The following is a 25,219-nucleotide window of genomic DNA, read 5'->3' on the forward strand; positions in this document are numbered from 1 at the left end:
GTACGGTGTTATTGTAATTCTCAAGAAGTTCTGGTAGAATGGGGAGCCAGGAACGTGTCTGCCTGTATGTAAAGTATTCCACATCATCGTCTTGAGGGTCCGATTAAAACGTTCAACAACGCTAGCTTTTTTGTCACTGTAGGTGTGAAACCAATGAATACTGACTCCTGGAGCCACCCCTGCATTTTTCGATTAGTAAATTCCCGCCCCTCATCTGTCTGAAGTTTGTCGGGCCTTCTCCCGGATTTCTTAATCACGTCTTGTAGCGCCTGTAACGTATCATCTGCCGTTTTTGACTGTATCGGCCTGGCCCATGCATATTTACTGAGCACATCGATTACTGTTAGCATGTATCGAATGTTACGATTCTCTTTTGCGAACGGGGGAGGGAATTCCACGAGATCCGCTTGCCATTGAGAGTCTATCGATGTTACAAAAACGCGCCGGCCGCCCCGGAAGGCACCCCCACGAGTACGAGGTACCGGTTTATGTAGATTATAGGTTAGCTGAGTTTTTAACCAGTCCTGCACCTCTTTCTTAGTAATTTTTAACCCGCTGGAGCGTGCTGCGTCATACAATTTTTGTACCCTCCAAAACCAGTTTTCGGGTTGTAATATAATTCTCTAAGAGTACCTTCGGTGTTGTCACCTTCGGCTTCAGCTTCCATAATTGCTATATTATACGAAAAATTTTATGTCGTACGGATTCCGTAAACGAAATACTAGTTTACTGAATGGCCTACTTTTCAATTGCTTGATTAGGCCCACGGCTTCCCGTTCTGACACCTCCATTCCATATTCTTTTATAATAGTTTTGTTGTCTATCTTGTTCGGTGTGTAAAATAGTACTAACATCTGTATGTTTTCCCTAAATGGTTTACTAATACTAGTATATTGTTGAGTCAGAACCCAGACAGATAATCCGTCATGTCTTGCGCTGAAACCAAGTTGGACTAAAACGTTACTGCGCTTCTTCATATCTTTGGACGAGGCGCAGTCATCGAGGATTATTAAAGTGTTCGTTCCAGCCCATTCTTTATGCACGTAGGTTAATGTATCATCCACTGCATCGAGTCTGACTGGAAATATAAACACATTATCATCGGTGAAAATGAATCTTCTATTATACGCTTTATTATTCATGAATGTTGGGCAAATGAATATCACATATTCGAATTTCCTTAAGTACGGACCGGTGAGGAGGTCCAACATAAATTCTGTTTTGCCAGAATATGTCGGTCCAGTTATAATCATGTTGAATGGTGGGGTTACGTATATTGACATTTCCTCTGGATCTATATACTGTAAATTAATGAATCTCTTCTAGTTCTTTTAAGTTACTGGTTCGAGTTAGATGAACCCAGTCACATCGACAGCATCTGAATGAACTATATAGTTAGTGACTTTATTCCAGTACCTACAATAGTAATGAATATTGCTAAAGATAACAACCAATTTTACCATATTCGTGAATAGGGTCTGCAGATGCTGCCCGTTCCGGGGAGGGGAGGGGAGGCCCCCGAGTCGTGTCATTGTGAGGTGACTCTCCGGGCTCGTCCTGCCACTTCACAGGATCTCCCCCCTCCCCCTCCCCTCCTTCCATCTCATGTACAGCACTTTCTCGAACTTCCGTGTTTATATCACCATTCACCCCGAAGGTCATGGATTCTGTTGCGTATTGCAATTCATTATTATAACCGAGATTGCCGGGCCCGAAAGGATGACCATCTCAGACGGTAAGAGAAGTAAATTGGGTGAGACTGCCATATCAAGTTTGACACCAGTATTCATTATTGTGTCTTGATATCGCCGATAACTGATTACTTTGTCGGTATTGCGAATTTCATCTTCGAGGAGAACGACCGAATTCTTTTCGGACTTGCTGTGCACTGCCAGTATCACCCACAATGGTACTGCGAATATTTGCTTGTGCACCGAGTATGCAATATACGTAGGCTTCAAGACTTTCGTTGAGGCGAGCGAGACCGGCCTTTGTTAGTCCCGAGTCTCCTGTCAGAGGAATGAAACTATTGTATTGTCCCTCCGATCCATCATTTCGGAAGAAATAGTAGTGCGGTCGGTCTTTGTCGGACAGTACGTGTTTTTCTTTCCAAAAATGTATGTGTATAGAAAACGCCTCCGTCGGCGGAGAGGAAAAAGTCCCGACCGTTGTATATCGCTTTTGGCTGTCGAACGGGACCACGATTAGTGTAATATTCATAACCATAACCAAGACCTTTATTTTGACCTTTTCGATAACGAAAGTCGGACTTCGTTGGACTTATATTTCCAAATTCTGTACATAGAAGTTCATATTGGACGAGATTGTATGGATTGTCGCCCGCTTTGAAGGTGGGGGTATCGTCTGGAAGTGCAACGCCCATTTCATGAAGGATCCGACGTATTGTAAAATATACATGAAACGGCAGAATGATCGTATTTGTGGTGGAAATTTCCCTTCGGAACCGAAGAGATGGGCGAATGATATACCACAACCAGTAGTGCTACACCATACAGCGAAATTCAGTTGCTGGTCCCAGTATTTCATCTTTGGGCTGCCCAGCCAGACATTACTTTCTTTAGCTGATCGATGAGTGATTACGTTATCTTTGAACACATCCCGTGGATGAAAAGTAAATTTATCTGTCGGCGTTACATATATTTCTAAGTCCATGAGAATAGGTTTTATTCCCCCGTCCGGTTTGGAAGGGGGGGTATCAGCATGCTGTACTGTCGGTACGCTCGTCTTATTCAATTGAAAAGCAACTGGGAATAGGTCTGTACTCATTATTCGTGTTTCTATATACAGATAGATTTAAATGGAGGAGAATTTTCTCGGAATCCCTGTCGGAATCCCTGTCGGTACGGTTCTGTTAGGGGTACTAACATTCCAGACTATGTTAATACTTTATTTCGGATTCAGGTTTAAACGAATTTTTTATTTTTTACTAAGAATAGATAACATACTGCAAACAATGGAGAATTTAATAAAGTCATCGGCAGCGGCAAATATGGCAGCGCCCTACCGGAACGGTTCCGAAGGGGCTTCGGCACCTTCGGCGCCTTCGGACAATAATCAATCCATAATAGAGACAAAACGTGAAAAAATACTCTGTGTCATCGCAAGTGGTCAAAGTAAGTTATTTTTTGGTAAGGAGTTTACAGTTAGAGAAGTGGAAACGTGGAAAGATGAATTCATAACACGAGCCTTTAAAGTCTATGAAGCGAAATACAGTTCTCTTATAAGTGATACCATCACTCAAAGTTTCATAGATCTAGGAGCCCGCGCAATTAGTCAGGTAGTTCCAATCGATGATCGAGATAACTATGCCACTGATCTTAAAAAGGATTTTATTCTAAACAGTGAAATAAAACGATTATCAGGGCGGATAGCGTACACGTGGGGGCCTGTGATTGCTCTAATTTCCACCGGTTTAATTACGGGTAAACATTTAAATTTTAAAAAAATCGGGTTTAATATAGTACCTGAAATAAATGGATTCAACTTCGCCGACTCAGCAAACGCTTCCGCCAGGGACTCCGTCAGAAGCCCCGCCGACGACCCCCACACCGCAAACGGCTCCGCCGACTCCGACACAGCGCAACATAGAGAAAGTGACGTTACCGCCGAAGCATCCAGGGAGAGTTGCTTCAGGGAAGCGACTAGCGGAATGGAACAGGCAAAACAGGGAGAAGAAACTAAAAGCAATGGAGGGGGAGGGGGGGGGAGGGGATCGATGCGGTAGCGACAAACTGTATAAGCCTACCGCCTACAATGAAAGAACAGTGTGATAATAATTCACGCTGGTATAATAATGTTATCTTGTTTTAGGAATTGTGGGAGTTTCATTGACTGCATTAGGGCTATATTGGGGGCGTGCTCGGCATACCCCCTGTTCCGTCCGGAAAGATCCTCCACAGAAAGCGAAAAAAACAGAGCACGTAGCAGCTCCATCTGGAACAGTTCCGACAGGGGTTCCGAGGGAGGGGAGGGGGAGGGGGTGTTCCCAGCTCCTCTACATTGTATGAGATGGATTAACCCCCATATTTTATTTTTATTTTTTATTTTATATACTAGTCAGCAATCATGGATATTAAAACAGTTGTAAACACAATGTACGATGGTATTGTAATTGCAGGACTTGCGATGGGATATCTTATGATCTCCAGCAAATTTCTGAAAATAGAGGTTGGCGATCCAAGTCGTCCAAATTTGACTCGATTGGCAAATTAGGCGGTGCGACTGCTGCCGCGGTAGCAACCAAAGATCTCCTTGAACAGAAAAATATTATTCCTGCAGAACCTTATACTTCGTAATGGGCACCTTCGGAATAATAATAATATTCATCGAACACTTATACTTAGTAATATATACAGCGTACAACAATGATAATTTGGATTGAAAGCAAACAGGTGAACCTGTTACTGTTAATTTTTACCCTTGTATTGACACGACACAGTTTACGAAGATAAGACTGCTAGAGTGCGGACTATATAATTCATGGCATAACATAACATCGACGAATAATGTAATAAAATATCAAGAAGGTGACCAACCGAAGAAGACTAAATCAATGTCCAGGTAACTACAATATCGATACGTTAAACAAAGCAATCGGGTTGAAGCAAAAATTAATTTTGAAAAACATCTGCCGACAAACCATGTTTATCTAACTTTGGCTAAAGATATTAAAGTCTATTTCAATGCCACAGGTAGCTTCGCCAACGTAGTTGGTTTTTCAGATAAACCTGAGGACAACCCAGTTATAAAAAGTACTATGAGTCCGAAGAAAGTGGATTTCTTAACAGTCACTAAATATATAGTTCATTCAGATGTAGTCGATGTTACTGGAAATTATGTTTCATTTGGTTCGGGTGCCTCCGGAGGATACATACAGGGGAAAGTATCGAACTGTTTACAAATACTTCCCATCCGGGATACGAGAGAAATAAGTGAAAAGGTTACTTACGATTTTAAAAACGGAGCAATTTCTATGCCATTGAGAAAAGGGGGAGATTACATGAATTCAATGCGTATCTGGATAACAGATCAGGATGGGAACATGATCGATTTCAATAACTGGCCAATTAGCTTTTGTATTGAATTATTGTAGTCCCGAAGCGGGGCCGGTGTAACCCTATCGGAAGATAAACCATCCCACGACCAATCCTCCAGCAATATAATCATTTCATATTTCTTTTGCTCAGGACTGGGCTGATAATAATCTGAGAATTGAACTTCTTTGCCTACGTAGACGTTGCTTTGCACCGCTTCTGCTTCTTCCAGGATTTCTGCATCTGTATCTCTTAATTCTGCCGCATTGCCGCAGCATGCGCATCCTTTGCTTGATTTTCTCTTTCCCAGTCAGCCTGTAGTAATCTTTTTTCTGACCAGACGTTGCGATCATGTTCAAATTTTTCTAATGCTTTATCATGTCGGACTTTCTCTTCAATAAGAGCATCACCATTACCAGAAAGCTTTTGTCCGATAATATTTCCTCCTGTGAATGCCGTTGCATTTAATACAGCAGAGAACTGTCATTCCTATAGCTGAAGCCATGACTGTGTATTGTATATTACAAGGTATTATTTTAATTTTCACTGTATATAGGTCCCTACGGAGTATGTCTGATCCAAGTGGCTTCGGTCTAGGTACAATTCGTATGCAAAATCTTGAGCTCGAAGATCTGAGTGATGTTAAAGTTAACAATAATACTAAGATGGCTGCTAATCATAATAAGGATTACGTCCTTCGTTATAAAGACCGCGAAAAATATTTCGTTTTAGCCAATGCCGCGGTGCCACCCTCCCACGAGCATGCTGTAGAATTTTCCGAACTTAAAGACATTGATGAAAACTGTAATTGACGCCACAAAGGCTTCGAATGATTCTACTCCTTTTGCTCTGACATGGGATTCGGCTAGTCAGAAATTCATGCCTTATAATGTGCCGCGTAACATCTTAGATATATTGGATAGTGAAATTGCAGGAGGTGTTGCTGAACCACCAGGAACTCCGAATGTGATTTATTTTGATAGCAATGTAAACAAATATAAATTGTTAGATTTTCGTAGTTGGCTTACTCCTACAAATCCATACATTGCACTTCTTGGTATACCAATTCATCTTAAAATTAGTCCTCTTAATACAATAATGAAGGCAGATAATACACTAAGAAGGTGGATAAACGAGGGGGAGAATTATTGCTCGTATACAGCTAGCGGAGTTCCAGTTAGATTATTTTGGGACACAACTTTAAAGAAACTTGGTCTTAAAAGTGTCAGTGATGAGGCAGCTGAATTAACTTTACAGACTGTAAATCAACAGATGACTGATAATATGAAAATACTTCAACATGGTACAGTTCTCATTAGATGTGTAAAGTTAGCTACTGGAGATGAATTTGACGATTTGGTTGGATATTATGCTATGAAAACAGATACAGAACAACTTGTGATATTATCATAAGTATTGATAAAGATCGGGGAGGGGAAATGAGTATTGAATGTTTTGTTGGTGGGAATAGAATAGAGAACGACTTAGGACTACATTTGTACGTAGAGATAAAAGAGTGAACACTTTAGATATCAGTACCATTCATCTGAAACGTCTCATATTATTTGAAGTAATGGTCTTCCGTCACATTTTAAGTTCAGAGGAAATTACTAAAATTTTATCTATCAGGTGAACAAGTTAACTAGAGTCGTTCAGAAAATTTTTCTGAAAACTGTAGAATGACAGACATTGAACATGACATCACAAGTTGCTAAGCAACATTCGAAGCCCGGTATTGCGAAAGCGGTATTGCGAAATTCCCTACTGGAAAGTTCCTGCCTGAAAACGTACCGATAGGGGTATTGCACAACAGTTTTCTGATAGGGGTATTGCGCAACATCCCTATGGTTCCGCTCGTTCCGACGACTCCAACATAGTGAAAATGGACCAGCCAGCAGATAAAATTCACATCCAGAAACGAGACCCGCACCTTAGGAACTGTTCCGATACGGGTCTTTGTAAGAGCTCCGGTACGGCTCAGTCAGAATCTATCTAACAAATGAGAGAGAGAATAGAATGTCGTTCTGTTTTGCTCAGTGGGGGTGAGTCATAGCTACTGTATTGCGCAAGTTCCATTTGGAATGTGAATGACTCAGCAGGAATTTCCCCGCTTAGTTCAGGACAATGCACTGCTGCGCGTGCGTGAGTTCGTATATAGGTCAGGGTTATACTTTAGTTACATGGATGGTTAATTTTTCCTTCGCTTCATGTAGATAAATGAATAAAATGGGTGTAAAATTCTTATTTTGTCCCAGTTGTCCACGTTTACTTTACTACTAATATAACACGGAATAAAGCTTACTTGCCTCAAATTCCAAAGACGTCGGTTCTTTCTTTCTACCTCCATGCACAGATCTAGCGGGACTGTGCTCCATCGAGTGACTCGATGCATGGTTGAACCATGGAGGTAGAACCGTGGTTGAACGAATGAACACAAATACATGTAGTTTCGCTGTACATAACATGTTCTTCCAAAGTCATATTTCGTCGGTGATGGAAGCCATTGCTGTCGACTGTTATATGGGAAATTTTGGAGGTAAACTGACGGGGACTGCCGTAGTTCGGAAAGGACTTCGGAAAGGTTGGACGATCGTAGACTGCGTAGAGTACTGTCTCGGCTGCACTGCATCTCGGCTGTGGCTTGGCGCGCAGACAGAGGAATTCACATGCCACTCCCTTTGAAGTGAAGGGGTGAGGATTCCACTAGCCAGCGGTCACTTTAAGAGTACGATCAATCAGCAAGTACAATAATTCTTACATATGTCACGGTGATATAATATCTATAACGAAGTTCACACTGACTCGGGGAATCATTGTGTAAAATTGAACTATGTTAAAGCGTAATGTTACAAAGGGTGAACCGTGGGTCAAAGGTTACGTAATGACCGTGACCGTTGACTTTATTGAAACACGTCACGCGTGGACACATGTATACGCTCTAAATTATCATCAGCGGTGATCTGGCCACGGGTACACAGGCTTGTTGTTTATTTGTGTTTGTTTGTTTGTTTGTTTGTGTGTATGTATGTTTGTGTTTGTTTATTTGTTATTTTTAATAAAATAACAGCGAAAAGCTGTTTTGTTAATATTTGTCAATAAAGAGCAGTTTATTTGTTTATTTGTTTGTTTATTTATTTATTTGTTTGTTTGTTGATACGTATTTCCGATGGTTAGGGTTAGGGTTAGGCTTAAGTTAGGGTTAGGGTTAGGGTTAGGGTTAGGCTTAAGTTAGGGTTAGAGTTAGGGTTAGGCTTATTCACTCCCACTATATATGGAGACAAGGGGAGCAAGTGGGATTCCAACATCTGTATTTTCAAGTCAAGAAAAACACACCAAATAAATGCCGGACAATTGAAATATTGGGTTTGTGGCAGCATCATGTCCTGTACTTACCACACCTATCCTTTAATTCGATGGAAAGGGCAAAAATCGGCGATATTTAGCATCTTTCTCCTTTGATTCGTACAGTTTGTACGGCAAAACGTAGGTGTCACACTTTGGCGGGTTAGTACGTCAGTGAAATTCAAATCGGACCAATCAGATAGCTTGTTAGCCCTGCCTTGGCCCGAACTGGAGACGTTACCGTTATGGGGCTCGAACCAGGATGATTTTACTTTGGCGCATTTTGCCATGTTCGTTTTCCCTTTACGAATCGTCGACAACTTTGTATGCCGCAACATTCACTTTGGTCTTATGAGAAGAAGGTTCCACTAGAGTACTTCAACTATACATCTGTGCGAAACGCACTCATTTCCAATCAGTTCGTGAGATATACGAGCCTAGATGGACAAAAACACGAGCGTAAACCCGGAAGTAAACAAATACAGAGAGACCGACCGTCGCCACGCCACGGTTGAATTTCCGCGGCTGGTAAAGCTGTTCTTGGTATTGGTTCAATTCTAATAGTTTTCTAGCTATCGAAAGTAAACTACGGGCAGTAACCTTCCAACTATGAACAATACTGTACTCGTCCGAGTATACTATAAGCCCCCGGTTCGGCAACACACTGAACAGTGAACGGTGGTAAAAAATGGAGGGGCTCGAGTATCCCATTTTTTCTGCCACGCCACCACGGTCGCTTAACTTTAATATGCAAATTTTATGCACGATTTTTTCAACTCCTCTGGATGTGTCTATCGCTTTCCAAATCAACTTTATCCAAAGGTATTGATTACACAATCTCTGAATACAGAAGTGACATTTTGGTAAAATTTCAGCGTCGAAAAAAACCCAAACTTGAAACAAAGACGTCATGTACATGTATGCTGCTGATCTGAGTGTATGTGAACTGGCATGGCATGCATATTGCCTACACGGAAAGGCAACTCAATATTCCTGTATCAAACCGTATACATCTTGTGAAAACAACAACATAGCAGTGATTGTAATAGTCACCAGGAAAAAAAGCTTCACAAATGAAAGGATAATTAATTGCTTCAAACAAAAGCAACTGCATGTTCACATAAAAACAGACATCGTGGCCGTCAATGAAAATAAACCATGGCAGACGTGTGTGAGACTATTCTATTTAGGCGACGGGGTGAGCAGGGTCAAAGAATCAAGAAAGTACTGGAAAAACGTGTCATTTTCCTTACGTTGCTGTCAAGGGAACTCGAGTTTCCCATTGTTTTTACATCTTTTAATGGTTAAAGTATGATCCGTTGTCATGAACAGTGAATCAACGACTTTTTTGTTGCATTCTCGATATCTGCGAACACGTATTAGTCACAGGCACGACTGCATCTTGCTGTGGTATAGTCGCCTGAGAACTGGCGTTCGCGTATACTGCTGTGAGTCTAACAAGCTATCTGATTGGTCAGATTTGAATTTCTCTGACGTACTAACCCGCCAAAGTGTGACACTTACGTTTTGCCGTACAAACTGTACGAATCAAAGGAGAAAGATGCTAAATATCGCCGATTTTTGCCCTTTCCATCGAATTAAAGGATAGGTGTGGTAAGTACAGGACATGATGCTGCCACAAACCCAATATTTCAATTGTCCGGCATTTATTTGGTGTGTTTTTCTTGACTTGAAAATACAGATGTTGGAATCCCACTTGCTCCCCTTGTCTCCATATATAGAGGGAGTGAATAAGCCTAACCCTAACCCTAACCCTAACCCTAACTTAAGCCTAACCCTAACCCTAACCATCGGAAATACGTATCAACAAACAAGCAAACAAATAAATAAATAAATAAACAAACAAATAAACAAATAAACTGCTCTTTATTGACAAATATTAACAAAACAGCTTTTCGCTGTTATTTTATTAAAAATAACAAATAAACAAACAAACACACACACACACAAACAAACAAACACAAACAAACAACAAGCCCGTGTACCCTGTGATCTGGCTTGCATATTTTTGGCACGTCATGAGCCATAAATTATTGTGGTTTTTACTTTCGTTGTTCTCGCGGGAAATGCAGACAATCCGACCTATAGGCCCAACATTTATTTTTGCATGTTATGAAAGAAAAATGACGTCATTTGCGATCAACACTATTTCAGTATTGTCAATTAATTCCTTCAAATTATTGTTTTGATATTTATGTACCCGCATACTTGAAGCAAGTTCATATCTTATGTTCAATTGAAAACATCCCAAAATTGTACAGTACGACAAAATTAAAGCTAATCAATCTGTCGCACTGAATGCAGGCATTGATGCGCACTGTCCTCGCTGTTATCAATGTAGTGACGTGATGTACGATTCTGGTTTAGATATTAACCAGTGACTGTCGTGACAATGGCTTGAAAACAGGCCGATTAATTTCAAGTGCATGGAGTGGTTTAAACTTAACCATGCTCACAAAGTTGCCACTTGTGGTAGGTTTAAAGATGAGCCAATGACTTCGTCGGTATATAAGCAAACCAACGATGCCAGTGGATCAAATTTAAACCAATGAGATTAGACTATGAAAGGCTTAAAAAGAAGCCATTCGGCTTAAATTTATGCCATGACGGGCTTGATAATAAGCCACCCATGTATTGGTATGAATACATGCCATTCATACTCTTTGTGGTGGCGTGACTGCAAACCAAAAAATCTTAGTGCATTGCGGGCAAACCGAAATATTTAACTGGTTCACCCGCAAGCCACATACAAACCAAGTGGTTATATTTCAAGCCAGAAGATTTGCAGTGTATTTACTGAGTCAATGGCTAATGTATTTCACTTTGCAAACCACTATACAGCTATAACCAAGTTGTTGTGCTACCCATGCAACACAAATGGTATAGTCCAGCTTCGTTATTTTAAATTGTGAGAGTAGACCTGTTTACTCATAAATGGGTATGAAAGGGTTAACACTGGTGTCTAATCAAATTATGAAAATTCATGCATGGTTCTGTCTTTTAATATGACGAAAAATATGTAATGATAATGTACAGCCACAGATGCCTTTACTCTGACGTTATTAACAACATTCTATAAATTGAAAACAAAATACGATATAAGCTGATGGTCACATTTCATGAACTCTATTAACCCATGTCCATCAGGATTGCCATTTTTTCAGCCTCTACGCAGTGTCGATGTATTCCAGGAAATTAAAATATATTTATATACATTGAAATTAAATACACAAATACTTTTGAAGAAAGAGTGACCTGCCGTTCACTATCAAAGTGTACAAAAGAATTCAAGGAATAAAAGTACTGCATTTTACAAAAGAAACAATATTTCAAATGCACTAACACCAATCTTTTTAGTTTTCGCATGAAAATGCTGAGAACAATGTCAGTTTCACAGTAATTTCTAAATACTAAATTGTGTACACATATATTAAAAGTTGAGTTAGGTTGGTGCAGTGTTGAGTTGGCTCACGCTTAACCTAGCAAACTCATATTTTTGAAACAAGGATTTTATCTGAAATATTAGGGCCAATATGGCATCAAAGATTAACACAGAATAAACAAGACTGTAAATTGGGACGAGCAAGCCTATAGAATTCTACTAAGCTAGCTGGACTTGCCAACTTTTTGTTTCTTATATACATGGTGCCGTGTCGTGCTGATATAAAAACTCTTGAAGCGTGGATTCGTACATCTTACAATTCATAGGAATCACAACTTCCAAGTCTGTTTAGAATTCAATTTTTGATATGTGCATTCCATTCTTTTATGGATAATTAAACCATATAGATATTCTGTTGCCTTACGAATATAACCGTTCATCTGCATGAAATATTTAGATTCTTAGATTGTAGTAGAATGTAAACATTTTCAAACGTTTGAAGTGTTTTCAAGTCTCATCTTATACGGCTTTTTCCCCATTCTAGTGACAATCGATAGAGTTCATATCTCTACAGATCTTTGCATACAACTGGCTATACAACAAATAAACCAATGTTGAAATTGATGGTTTTATATTAACTTGTTTCAATGTGACATTCTTCTTATAATCAGTCTCCTTTTATTGCAGAGTGTAGAAATTTTGGATTTCAGGGCTCCTATGTAGTATGCTTCCGTAAAGGAGACCCGATGTTTTCTTTTGTCATATCAGACTTCCAGAGTTTGTTGCTTGTTCGAAAATAACTCGACTCGTCTTCGAACGCGATCGCTATTCAGGCTGGCAGATGTTTGTTGGTTCGTTGTTTTACATCCCAGCATCTTCTTGATGTAGCCATGGTAACGGGGGTTCATGATGACGTAGACGGCAGGGTTGAGAAACGCCGACGCCTTGGAGAATGCTTCAGCGACGCCGTTTAGTTTGATTGGAACGTTGGTTGGATCGCCAAACGCCGCCCAGAGAAATATGGTAGCGTATGGAGACCAGGATATGAAGAAAATTATGACCAACGCTATGCACATCTGCAATAAACAAATAAAATCAAAATATCGTTATGCAACAGTGGGCTGATAAGACAGCACTAGTCCTGAAAAGTTTGTACCAGGCTCCAAGGAGTAATCAATCATAACACTGACGCAATAGATACATAATTCTTTTGTACATTTGTCAATAAACCCCAGCTCCCCTCAAAACGAAACTCCGTGACGTGAGTCGGTTTCATCTTAATGAAATCGTATTGTTTATTATAAACGGAGAATGCCGGTACTAACCTGTCTTAAACGCATGCATTATGCAAACTCTTAAAGGGATACAGTCGTCGGAACTGCGCTCAAAGGTCGTATGGGACCCATACGACCCATGGCAACAATGTATCCAAGGCACAATGGTGATTGATGACAGTTAAAACATGTCTGCCATAATCTATCATCGTATAATTTAAATGTTGCACCTATGATGATCAGGTGCATCTTGATATCGTGCACGAAATACATTGTTTGTAAACAAGAAACTCGCACAGACGCAGTTCCGACGACTATATCCCTTTAAATGAATATCGACAACAAACTTTACGTTTATAATTTTTCAACGTTCCAAGAAGTCTATATTTTTCTATCGCAGTTCAAATTTTCCTTTCTTGTTTTTCAGGTTGCCAAATTTTGTCTCCCATTTTTTATGAACTCGGAGATACGATCTCTGTATAGTCGGCAGCTGGACGTTGGTGCAAACGTTCCAAAATAAGTGATTTGAGCAAAACCAGGTTTGATTTCTTACGTTGCAGGACTTAACACGTGTGAACTGTCGAAAGATATTTTAGAAAGTGTGAATCTATCATAATTTTTTTATATAAATCAAAAAGTGTCAATAAAAAAGTGCCAAAACGACACTTTTCAGAATTGTTCGATAGACATGTCATTAGTTCGGGTCAAGACTTGTCGCGATTCATTTCTTGCAATTTAAATATTGTATTCAATATTTTATGGTCTGAATTTTTAAATTTATTTTTGTTACACCAGAATGAATTCTGTATCAAATCGGAAGAAATAACAATTGAAGTAACTCTTTGACTCAATGTAATACTTGTACATTCTTTGAATTATTGCCACAGGACATTCAAACCATTGAGCTGAATACATTAGCAATTTCACAACATTTTATGTGTTAAAAATTGATTTACAGCATAGCTAGGTGGCTTAATGGATTAGATGAAGGTACTTGGGCAGCTGCTCCAATTAATTATCACTAATCGTCACTAATCGCTTCTTAATTTCAAACTATCTGACAGTGAATCCAGAATTTAATCAATTTACTGACTATTAAATGCCGAAACAAGTAATAGGTTTAGTTCACATTCCAGGTCTCTTCCAAAAAATAATGCGGACTGAATGCGATTTTTTCATGGTTTGTAATGCGACTTTGTACCTCACAAGATCAAGCTACCGACATGATGTAAAACAAAACAAATCAGAAATGCTTGCAAGCAATGGTACTTAGTAATTCTGACATCAACCATTATCATGACCATGATTCTGACATCAACCATGATGTCGGTGATAACACAACTCTTCAGAACCTTACATTGTGTACATGGGATTCTACAGATGATACATTTTACATTTTCTGTCGTGTGTTACACATTGTCCATTTTTTTTTACTTTAAGTTTTTGTTTGTCTTTTTTTTTGGGGGGGGGTTGTTTTTCAAGTGAACATGAGAGGTTGCAGTGGCTTATCTGCACACACCGGGTTGAGAAAAAAATAATTTTCATTATAAAATTAGTAAATTCAATAGTTAGACTTTATTCGATTTTGCCAAGCATAGTACATGGCTATAATGATGATTATTATAGTAGCGATGGTCAATATCCAAATCTCAACACCAATGTGTACAAAATAATCTGGGGTAGAAAGCACCATGGGGAAAGTTATTCGAACTCTCAAAATCGGGTATTTCAATTTCCCTATACGGATAACACAGGTATGACGACCATTTTGTATTTCAAATATCGGTAAATGATGAGTACTTTGTTTCTCTAGTACCAAAATTTGCACAGTGAACCCCAATTTTTATTCTTGATTTTTAAAGAGAATAGCTTAAAAATTTAAAATTGCTTGAGGAAAGCTTGAACAAAAGTTTAAGTCTTTCATGATGAGGCGCATACTACTTCAATGTCATAATTCTACAACTGTTTTGTTTAGGTTCAGTGCACATGTCGAAAGTGATTTAGTACCAAACACCTTGTGAAATGTGTTGAAGTCCCATCAGAGTCCAACATTTTTTCACTCACCCTTGTGACGTATTTTGCTTCTGACCAATCAAATACAGGGTAAGCATTGCCATCTTTCAAGTCTCCCGCGTCATCCTCGTTCGCAGCAGCAATATTTGAAATCCCAGAGGTGTTGTGTGAGTAGCCAGCTTTCCTCATCTTCCTGTAGACAGCGTAGTAATCAAAACACATCACGCCGATTGGCACGACAAAACACACTACAAAAACACAACACACGAATGATATATATCCGCCATCATTGTCCATCCAGTTAATTGTACACGCTGTGCCGTTCGGGTCGAGAGAATACGAACTCCAGCCGAATATGGGAACGAGGGCCCAAAAGAGAGCGTTGAACCACGCGACAGCTATCAGTCCGCCATATTGACGATACGACCATACTGTAAACAAAGTACAAAGAAGAAAACATTTTTTACATCTATGGTCGTTAAGTCTTTAAAAGATACTCTTGTAGCGTGCGTGTGAGTGCATATTTGACTCATTCCCTGAAATTATACTGGAGTTTATGTTTGTGAGAAGAAAAAAGTAACCGTATAAAAGTCGAACGTATCGTTCTTTCTTGCAAATCTGAAAAGTTCGCATGGGATTAGAGATGTGTTAAAACAATATCATTCCTTCTCATTTTCCTAGGGCAGATTTAACGAAACGTTAAATAGGATTGAGCGGAAATTATAAACGCATCATCAGGATGCTTGATCTTCCATTAACACTCATCGATCACATTCATCCATGGGGAACTCCGTGGCGATATGATATACTGGCCGGCGTATACATTTCACAACAATAAATGCATACTGGTAGTTACACTATAGAGCTATTACCCTATGGTTCAACATACATTTAAAAAACAAGATATCGTTCTTGACGAATGTCATTCGCAAGATATAGGGCCTACATTCACAAAATATTCACATTATGTTTGTGGCGGGACAATTACAGCTATAGAGTTTGAGTTAAAGGAGCGAGAGTATATTTGTAGACTTATTCAAAATACCTTATTGGGGCACTGCCATGGGAGGATATACACATATCTACCGCGGTTTTAACACCTTCTTTTATCTTCGTTGAATTTTTGACCGATAAACTTTCGACAGAAGTATGTTTTAATTCAAACATGACTTCTGAACCCTACTTTTGACCCATCACTGTGTAGAGCATTCAGTTATAGCATCGATATTTAGCTAAACAATTTAGACTGTTGATCCCATTTCTAAGTTGAAAATGTAGAATTTGTGCTTTCAGTTCGAACAGCCAAGGGCACACAGACACAGAATTCTGAGTCGAGTGACGTCACTGGGATAGAAATTGGTTTACAACTATGCCTGTTCGACTTGCAGTTCATAACGTTTATTTCTGCGTAAACATTGAAGAAAATGTGACGAAATGATTCGTCGCAGAGATAAAGGTAAAATACAGAGATAGGCAAAAGCAGCAGCAATATTGTAAAAGTGAACTACTCAGAGATTCATATTAAACGACGGCTGAAAATAGTCGGCGTGTTTGATAGAAATGTTTCACGTATATTGAATCATCTGTGTGCTACCTTCATGATTGAACGGACTTTAGAGATCACTGATCGATTGCGTTTCTCGTCTAATGACAGAAGATCTTACTTAAGTCGGAGAATGCACAGCTTAATTAAGAATAACAATGGAAAGATAACACCAACGCAGTCTATTTCCAACAATTACACGCACTACTGAGTATAATGGTTTCAACGTCAATGTGAAGGGTAGGATGAAATGATTGACTTTGAAGTAGCAGTAATTTATAGTCTTCGATAAGTTACCGATAAAAGTAGTTATTAAATAACACTCAAACTAACTCACTATCTCACACCTTACAGCCTTGGTATCAGCGTCTCTAGCCATCTTTCTTTCAGAACATTTCACCCAATATCACACTTCAGTGGTTTTAGATTCGGTACGGCTATTCAGTAATGAAAGCTATGTGCTAGTCAGTGATAATATTTTCACACTCCGCGGTGACATGGGAGTCACATTAAAACATGCATCTGACAACAACAAAGTTTAAGTGCCGTTTTTACATACAGCAATCTACTCGGTCTTTAATACATAATAGCTTCCTACATGACAAATTTTATTGCAGTGTTGATCAGTACATAAAGAGTGTCAGTTGCCTTTCGATCAATACATAGAGAAGGGTCAGTTGATTATAAAGGTCTTGTTGAATTTCGCTGAATTGTTCATATTTTAAATAAAGCCGTACATTGACAGCCATATTCTGGTGTTACACAGCACGGCATTATTTGCGAATTAACACTTGGCCATACATTATTTTCAGAAGTTTAATACTAATCAGAAAAGCATTTTAATAAGTACAACTGTGTGACATGATGCATGTTTGGAAAAAAGACCAATGATGAATTCCTGAGAGAACAATTAAGCATATAAATCAACTTTTGCTACGGTAGTTTCAGTTGGTTGGCATGTTACCGTTGCTGTAAAACTACAGATCGTATCCTAAAGTAGTGACATTGTTTCATTCCTGAAGATTTCTATTATTCTACAATTAGTGTTTTTAGAATAAAACTGATTTTTTTCGTCTTTTGGATTAAAAAGTAACGTTCTGCTCGGAAAGGACAAGTAAACATCTTCTATATCTATTTTATTTATTTAACCCTGCACAAACCCTGTGCAAGTGTGTCACGTCTTCGAACCTCAAGCAAATTCCAAACATGCCAATCATACGCTGAACAAACACATCACTTGTCACTGTCTGTTATTACTGTAAAATGGTTTGACGAATCCCCCATAGGAAAAGGTTCTGCTCTATTGACCCAATAAATGAGTCGTTGAGATATGCTGTCCTAGACAACACTCAATGACATGCACGTTCGTTCGATGTGAATTCCTTATAAGGAGATTACCAAGCTACAATTCAATTTCAGTCTCTGCGATTAAAACCAATGTCCTAATCCCTTCTCTCTTTTCAAATATACCAAGTCTCTTGAAATAAGATTATTTTTAACTTCAGTAAGTATTCTGTAAAAGTACCGTCTCTCAAAGCGTTATCTGATTCCCCTGAGCAACGGCGCCGTGTTTCTCAGGGACCGGTAACTCGATCCCTAACAACCCATGTCAGTTGTACCGTTGTCCAATGTTCATTTCATTGCCTGCATGGCTAATCCTCTTAGCTCAATATTTCAGCTAATATGTATCGGTACAGTAATCCCTGACACAGTGGTCGAGCAGATATTGTGATTCTGATTTTCATTTATCTGCACGAAAAATATGCTTGTTTGCTTTTGGGGGGGGGGCCTACTCCTTATTAATTCTCTGTTTTCTGGCAGTTGGTTATTTCATCATCAATCAAAAGTCAAGCAGTTTTACATATCCTAAGCAACATATCGTGAGCCGTTTGATGGTAACGACTTAACCGGAGATGCCGGCTTTCGCGCGCTTTCTTTGTCATGACAAGTATCCTTTGAAAACCATGGTTTCTGCACGTTTAAGATTTTAGAAGTAACCATACAAGAGTGTTCAGCTCATCAATGACGTCATACTTAGACTCTTTCAACAGCCTTGTCAGCTATGTAAGGGTCACGTGATACCATTGACAACGCTTCTTTTGAGCTCTGCGGTAAAAGATAAAACGCAATTGACAGAAAGTGGCCACTTACGAAGATCTCGTCTGCAGATAACGAGGTAACGATCGACGCTGATGACAGCCAGATTTCCAATACTTGCCAAGCCAAAGAATATCCCGACAAATCCATGGAACTGACAACCGGCATCTTCGAACAACCACCCATCGGCGAAACTGGATAAACTTGGAAAGGGCATGGCAAAGACAGCCATTCCTGAAGGGAAAAGTGAATAAAAAGACTTACTTCCAGAAGATCCATTAGCAGCTGTATTCAGTATTGGTTAAACTGTCAATTTAATCCAGTTAGTTTCAGTTTACAGGAAAATCTCCTCATAAAAGTGAACATTCAATTTTATTTATCGAAATTAAACAAAATCAATTAGCATGAAACGCAATTTAACGTATAAATGTCAATCGTGTGTTTCAGATGAGATTTAGTTGCCAGGGAAACCAGAACAAGCATAACTTCAGATTATCGTTTCAGGAATAAAATTGATTCGGTTTAAAAGTTTCTTTTCTGCAATTTATAGGATCTGAAGAGGGTTTTACTGATGTCACAAGTAAATTGGATTTTAGTGTAAGTATCCCCAGCGGCTAGAATGAGTTCAAACATGTAGTTATTTTATGTCTCGCTTTATTTCCGTGACAAATTTTCACCCTCTTTAAATTCCCAGAGTTGTCAAGATTTTATATCAGAATTCGGACCTTTCACTTGATACATGTATTAAATGTTACTTGTTCCATCACTTTCTTTCAAGCTTTATTTTGTCTCCCATACAGATATATGTGAATGCTTACAGATAATTTCTGACTCAGACAATGATAGACAGGTTTATGGATAAACTCAGATAAACTCACAGACAGACATCTAGCTTGGCGGTAAGACAAAGGCAAGCAAAAGATTATACTTTGAACTCGTTGTCAACGTAATTGTGTGTTCTATCACTAGTTGCCTAGCAACTGAGTCGAATTTTATCGACAATAACCACGGAGATATTTATACGAGGTTATTTGAAGTAAAGAGTCGTAAAGGAAAGTCTCTTTACAACGACTTCCGAGGTTATGTGAGATGAAGGAATAGTTGATTTATGGTATGATCTTACCGAGGTCTGCCACGGCAAGGCTGATTAGCAGTGTTGTTGTAGGTGACAGTAGTTCTCGGTGTCTTCGGAACATTTCGATTACAAAGCTGTTACCGAGCATTGCTAGTATGGCTGAAAGAGATTAATAGAAATTGGAAGTAAAATAATTGACAGAAAGTCATATCGGTATTCTTCCTATTGTAGCGGATTAAGTTGAGCAATTCTACCCAGGACTCCTACAGTCTATGAAGGCAATGAGTTTATGAGGGCGATGATGATGACGATGATGATGAGGAGGAGGAGGAGGAGGAGGAGGAGTGGGAGGAGGAGGAGTATAGTGATGATAGTTGTAGTTGTGTTGATGGTACTGATCATTAGTGATGTGCTGATGGTACTGATCATTAGTGATGTGTTGATGGTACTAATCATTAGTGATGTGCTGATGGTACTGATCATTAGTGATGTGTTGATGGTACTGATCATTAGTGATGTGTTGATGGTACTGATCATTAGTGATGTGCTGATGGTGGCGGTGTTGATCTCGGTTTCATCATTAGTACCACTGTTCACAAAAAGCTGGTTTCTGGCGTTCTTGTTCAATTCTTAAAACAGTGTCACGTGACATGACAAATGGCAAGCAGGTAAAGTACGTTATAATCCATTAACTGATTTGTATAAAAACAATATCTATCCTGCAATACAAACGGTATGATACCGATGATATATCAGGAGTTAACGCCACTGGAAATGGTTTTCAAAAGGTAAACTTTGAGTTGATCAGTCACTTATTCACTTATTCTTTAATCATCGATATTGCGAATTCATTGCATAAATTTGCTCATGACTGAAAAAAGGAAACATTATTGAATTTATATTGACAGGAATGTAGAATTTGACATAATACAATTAGAGTTGATGTATGTACTATTTAATGGGATCGACCAAGCCATGTGGCGTCTAATATTAGATAGACGATTTGACCTTTGACCCATTTAGAGAATGTCGATCGTATTTAGCGAGCAGAGATATTAGATTTGGTTGGAACAAAACTAATAGGCTTTGAGAAAGTAATCAATTTGAAAGACGCAATTCATCGTGAAGTAATTCAGCACTCATCTTCTGTATATTGTATCGGATGTGATGACTTGGTAGCGTTCCAATCAGCCAGCTTTATCCGCTCTGAAAGGAACTCTATAGAATTGATAGTACGTCCTGACTTAACATACATGATTAATGTCACCAGGTATTAATTAATTTCATAACTTGTAAGCCACTGAAATCGTTTAAATTTCGGAGGATATTATTTTTCAGTTAAATCATTTGAACACGACTTGCAAGAAAATTAATTCGGCACGTGGCAAAGCTTGTGATAGAAAAGGATACATGACCTTTTTTTAATCAGAGGAATAATTGACTCTATGTTAATCTGAGTAGACGCGGCTTGGCACTTTCCTGGTGGATATTTTTCTATTTTTAACATTTAAAAGAAACTTTAATTTTAGGAATAATGGAGTCTTCATTTATTATAAGACTTTTTTTAAACTCGATAGACTGTTGAACCAAACGCTCTTCTCACACGGTGTCGAGATAAATCAATCTGAGAAGATAGGCCTTTGTATTTTCCCATTGATGTTTTCAATTTTTTTTACATCTTTAACAAATTCATTTAATGCACACTCATTATTTGAGCCTGCAATTGCGTCAGTAACGGCGAAATCGCACAAGTAATGGGTGCGACCCTTAGACCCGACATTTCAAGAAATGCGAAGGGTTTTATCTTTTTGACTGACACTTTTCTAAGTTTTTCAAGGAGTACATTCGAAGATAGGTGGAAACGCGGGACCCTTCTCGTATACACTTCAGTATATGCTTACAAAGTTTAACCCTTCACGCATACACTTCAGTATATGCTAACAAAGTTTAACCCTTCGAGCGCCAAAGTCAATTTTTGTCCCCTTTAAAAATATACCGAAGTCAGTTTTTTCCCAGATTGTTGCCAACATTTTGATGAAAACTGTAGCCAATGAAACATGATGTCCATTTGGTCCAAAATTATCAAAAAGTTACTGAAAAATGTGTAAAAATTGGTAAAACGTTGCACTAGAATTTTGGCGGGAAAATTAGAGCGCTCAAAGGGTTAAAACAAGGCAATCATCCATAACACTGACTACGTAAATAACGCAACGGATGTTTCGAAAAGTACAGTGATACGAAAAGTTCGGGTTTCCCTTTCTTGATTTCGCAAAATTTAAAAGTCAACATTACCGGTTGTGATGAAAGAATGCTTTCAAGCTATCAACGCAACACTGCTGTAATACTGATGCTCCATTAGTTTCTACCTTTTTAATGCATTTCTAACATTTTTGCTCTTCCTATACATGTACTCGGACTAAATTAATAGTGAAAACATGCCATCCTGGCCTGTATATGTGTAACGTTCATTGTTATTGTTGACAGCAATTTTAGTCCGGACTGGAATTCCTATGCCGTCAACAACATCATTTGCGTAATGTACTCAATGTGTCGTGTTTGCAAGATTTATGCTGTGTATTTGAACATACTTTAGGAAGAAAAATAAATTGTATTTATTTCCTTGGAAGAAAACCCAATCAAGTATCATTAAAAGATACAGCTACTGAAATTTGAAGGACTTACATGAGAACCAATTCATGGCTCTGTATGTCTCTTTTCTGAGTTCGTTCACCTTAGTTCGCTGTTATTGAATGTTCAAAGATATCAGCGACTTTATCCTTTTCTATCTCATCGATCATTAGCGACCAAAAATCCAGCACAAGGAGGTTATACCGTGTCGTGTGGATCTCTTCTTTGTAATCATCAGTACTGATTGCATTCAATGACATTCTCAACGCTACAATGAGTCATCTGCCATAATTTCATATCATTCACAATGCATAGCCGTCTTAACCATGTATTTCAATTCACTGTGTAATAACCAAGTGGCTTCATCCTCACCGTCTATTATTACTACTTTCAGAATGTTGAACCCAGTGTCAAGGGACTTTGAATGAGTGAACAAGACAAGTATATAAAAGTATGAATTGTGACAATTTCACAGGTTAATCGATCATTATCTTGTTCCTGTCTCTGCAAATTACTGTGTGACTTTGCGTGAACGTATGTATATGACAATAACCAATAAGGGGAATATTTCCACTCGGCTCTACGTCAGTGCAACGCTTAGCCTGGCAATAATTTCGTTATCATAACACATGACTGCCGTCGCACATCACGATAAAATCCCACTTTTCAGCGTGTGTTGATTAAAAGCATTAAAATCTTACAAACATTACGAGCGACGTATCGCAAAACGCGTTGAACACCTGCGTCCAAATGTAAGTACAAATGATAGCGGAATGGCTCTGAAAAAAACGTCCTTTCAACGCATGAGTATTACTAAAGCAAGCTTTCCTGTCCGATTTCACAGTTGCCACGAATTTATCAAAATATCCGATGCATAGAACAGAAAGCAAGTTATATGAAACCATTGCAAAAGTCTGTATTTGAATAACTACTGGGAAATTGCATTTCAATTAAAATACATGAAATACATGTACAAAAGTACAGGATATTTTTCCACGCCGAGAAAACTATTTCTGGTTTTTATCATTTTGAAAACTATCCAACGGATATCCTGAAAAGTTTAATAATTGCACGCCGTTGGGTGATATAACAAAAAACCAGGATTGGGATCAGATCAAAAATTAATCTCTCTCTCTCTCTCTCTCTCTCTCTCTCTCTCTCTCTCTCTCTCTGACATTTATCAAGGCAGCTCTGACCATTTGTTTTGTGATAAGACTAGTGAAAGCATTTGCGAAAAGAACCATACTTCTGAGAACATCAAGTAACTTACCCGCTACCAGAAGATATGTACCCATGGCAACATTGCTTGCATCCGAAAATTTAGAGCGTTTCTCAGCCATCGCCTCCTTCAAGTCCAGACTCATCTTTTCAATTTATTTCTTCCCGACCGTTATCAAATACGACGTGATGGTCAATGTTGTCTGTTCCCGGCACTGAGTCAATATCAATGACAGTGTTCTAAAGTGATGTAATCAGCTACCGCTGAAGATTAGTCAAACTGAACCATCATGCAGTTCAGCACAAGTTAACATGAACTGACGTCATTTAATGAAATAAAGGGTCAAAGGTCAAATTGACGACTCCCATTTCTTATTGCCTATTAACATCTGCCACCTGCCTGCCTTGCAATTTGTTTTCTTCGTATTACATTTTCTTTCTGTACAACCGATTTCTTGTTATTTTCTAAAGTTACAGTCCATTTTATATTTTGTCAATCAATATAAGTTTCTACTGTGTACGACTTTTGCAGCGTCTCACGCTACAAAGCTTTCAAGTTGTAATTGCGACACAGTGTAGCTGTATTTTTAACACATCAAGTCACACACACACGGAAACACATGTGAATGTATAAAACATATATGCAAATATACGAGTATGTGTTTAAATGAACTCATTATTTATTTATTTATTTATTTATTTATTTATTTATTTATTTATTTGTTTATTTATTTATCGAAGATCGTTACGTTTCCAAAATAATTCCTCTAGTGGTATCTTTATATCTTTATATGAATTGTATCACACTATTTATTTCTGTTACACACTCTATTCCGTTGAAACTGAAGAACAATCCACTCATTTCATATGCTGTAAGAAAGCGAATCAAATACTTCGAAAGGACAGCTTGAGTCCATGTTTCCAGTTTTACCAATTCTAAATGCAACAGTCATACGGGCATAAGTTGAATGGTTTTGATTGTGTGAAGCCACAGTTATCAACGTCATGAAAAAGATAGAGTGTATTGAGGCAATGAACGTGTTCACACGCTGTGAAGTATTGTAAACGCAGGCAGATGGAATATTGCCTCAATTTGCACAGAAATTGGTGTGCACATAAAAGACGTTTGATCTTAGAAAAACATCAAAAGAGTATGAAATCACGCGTTTATTTTCAAATAACGGCTATTTCCTCAATGGCAATCAAGAGCATGTTAGCATCTTGAAATTTATCGACCCGGTCTTATTTACATGGCATTGATAAACTAATCCAAAAACAGACGCACAGACACACATACATGTACATGTAAATACATATAAACGCATACATACACGCTTGCCATCGTACACCTATATATCATATACATTACCAAACAACTTGAAAGTTAATGGATCTAAAGAACTGAAACAAATCACCCAAAGGATTCAACGATTATGAACCAACAGCAACTGATATGGTACAAATCTTCACACTGACAGCGTTTTTTCTTTATTTGTTTTCGTCCACATTTTCTTGTCTATTTTGTCACATTGTAGTCATTGTCATTATCACAAGTCAAGTCTATCGTGCTGC

At 38.5% G+C, this 25,219-nt stretch overlaps 1 protein-coding gene across 1 annotated transcript; it reads right to left on the bottom strand.

Moving 5' to 3' along the window:
• Positions 1 to 11,282: 11,282 nt before the first annotated feature.
• LOC139127162 (visual pigment-like receptor peropsin) lies at positions 11,283 to 19,952 on the bottom strand. Its single transcript, XM_070693081.1, has 4 exons — positions 19,850 to 19,952; positions 18,781 to 18,960; positions 15,138 to 15,517; positions 11,283 to 12,875 (listed from the first exon to the last, which is right to left on the bottom strand). Exons 1-4 carry the CDS (start codon positions 19,947 to 19,949, stop codon positions 12,564 to 12,566), a joined length of 972 nt encoding a protein of 323 aa, XP_070549182.1. The 5' UTR covers positions 19,950 to 19,952; the 3' UTR covers positions 11,283 to 12,563.
• Between the last annotated feature and the right edge of the window lie 5,267 nt (positions 19,953 to 25,219).

The sequence above is a fragment of the Ptychodera flava genome, unplaced genomic scaffold (assembly GCF_041260155.1).
Source record: "Ptychodera flava strain L36383 unplaced genomic scaffold, AS_Pfla_20210202 Scaffold_29__1_contigs__length_4469600_pilon, whole genome shotgun sequence".
NCBI lineage: Eukaryota > Metazoa > Hemichordata > Enteropneusta > Ptychoderidae > Ptychodera > Ptychodera flava.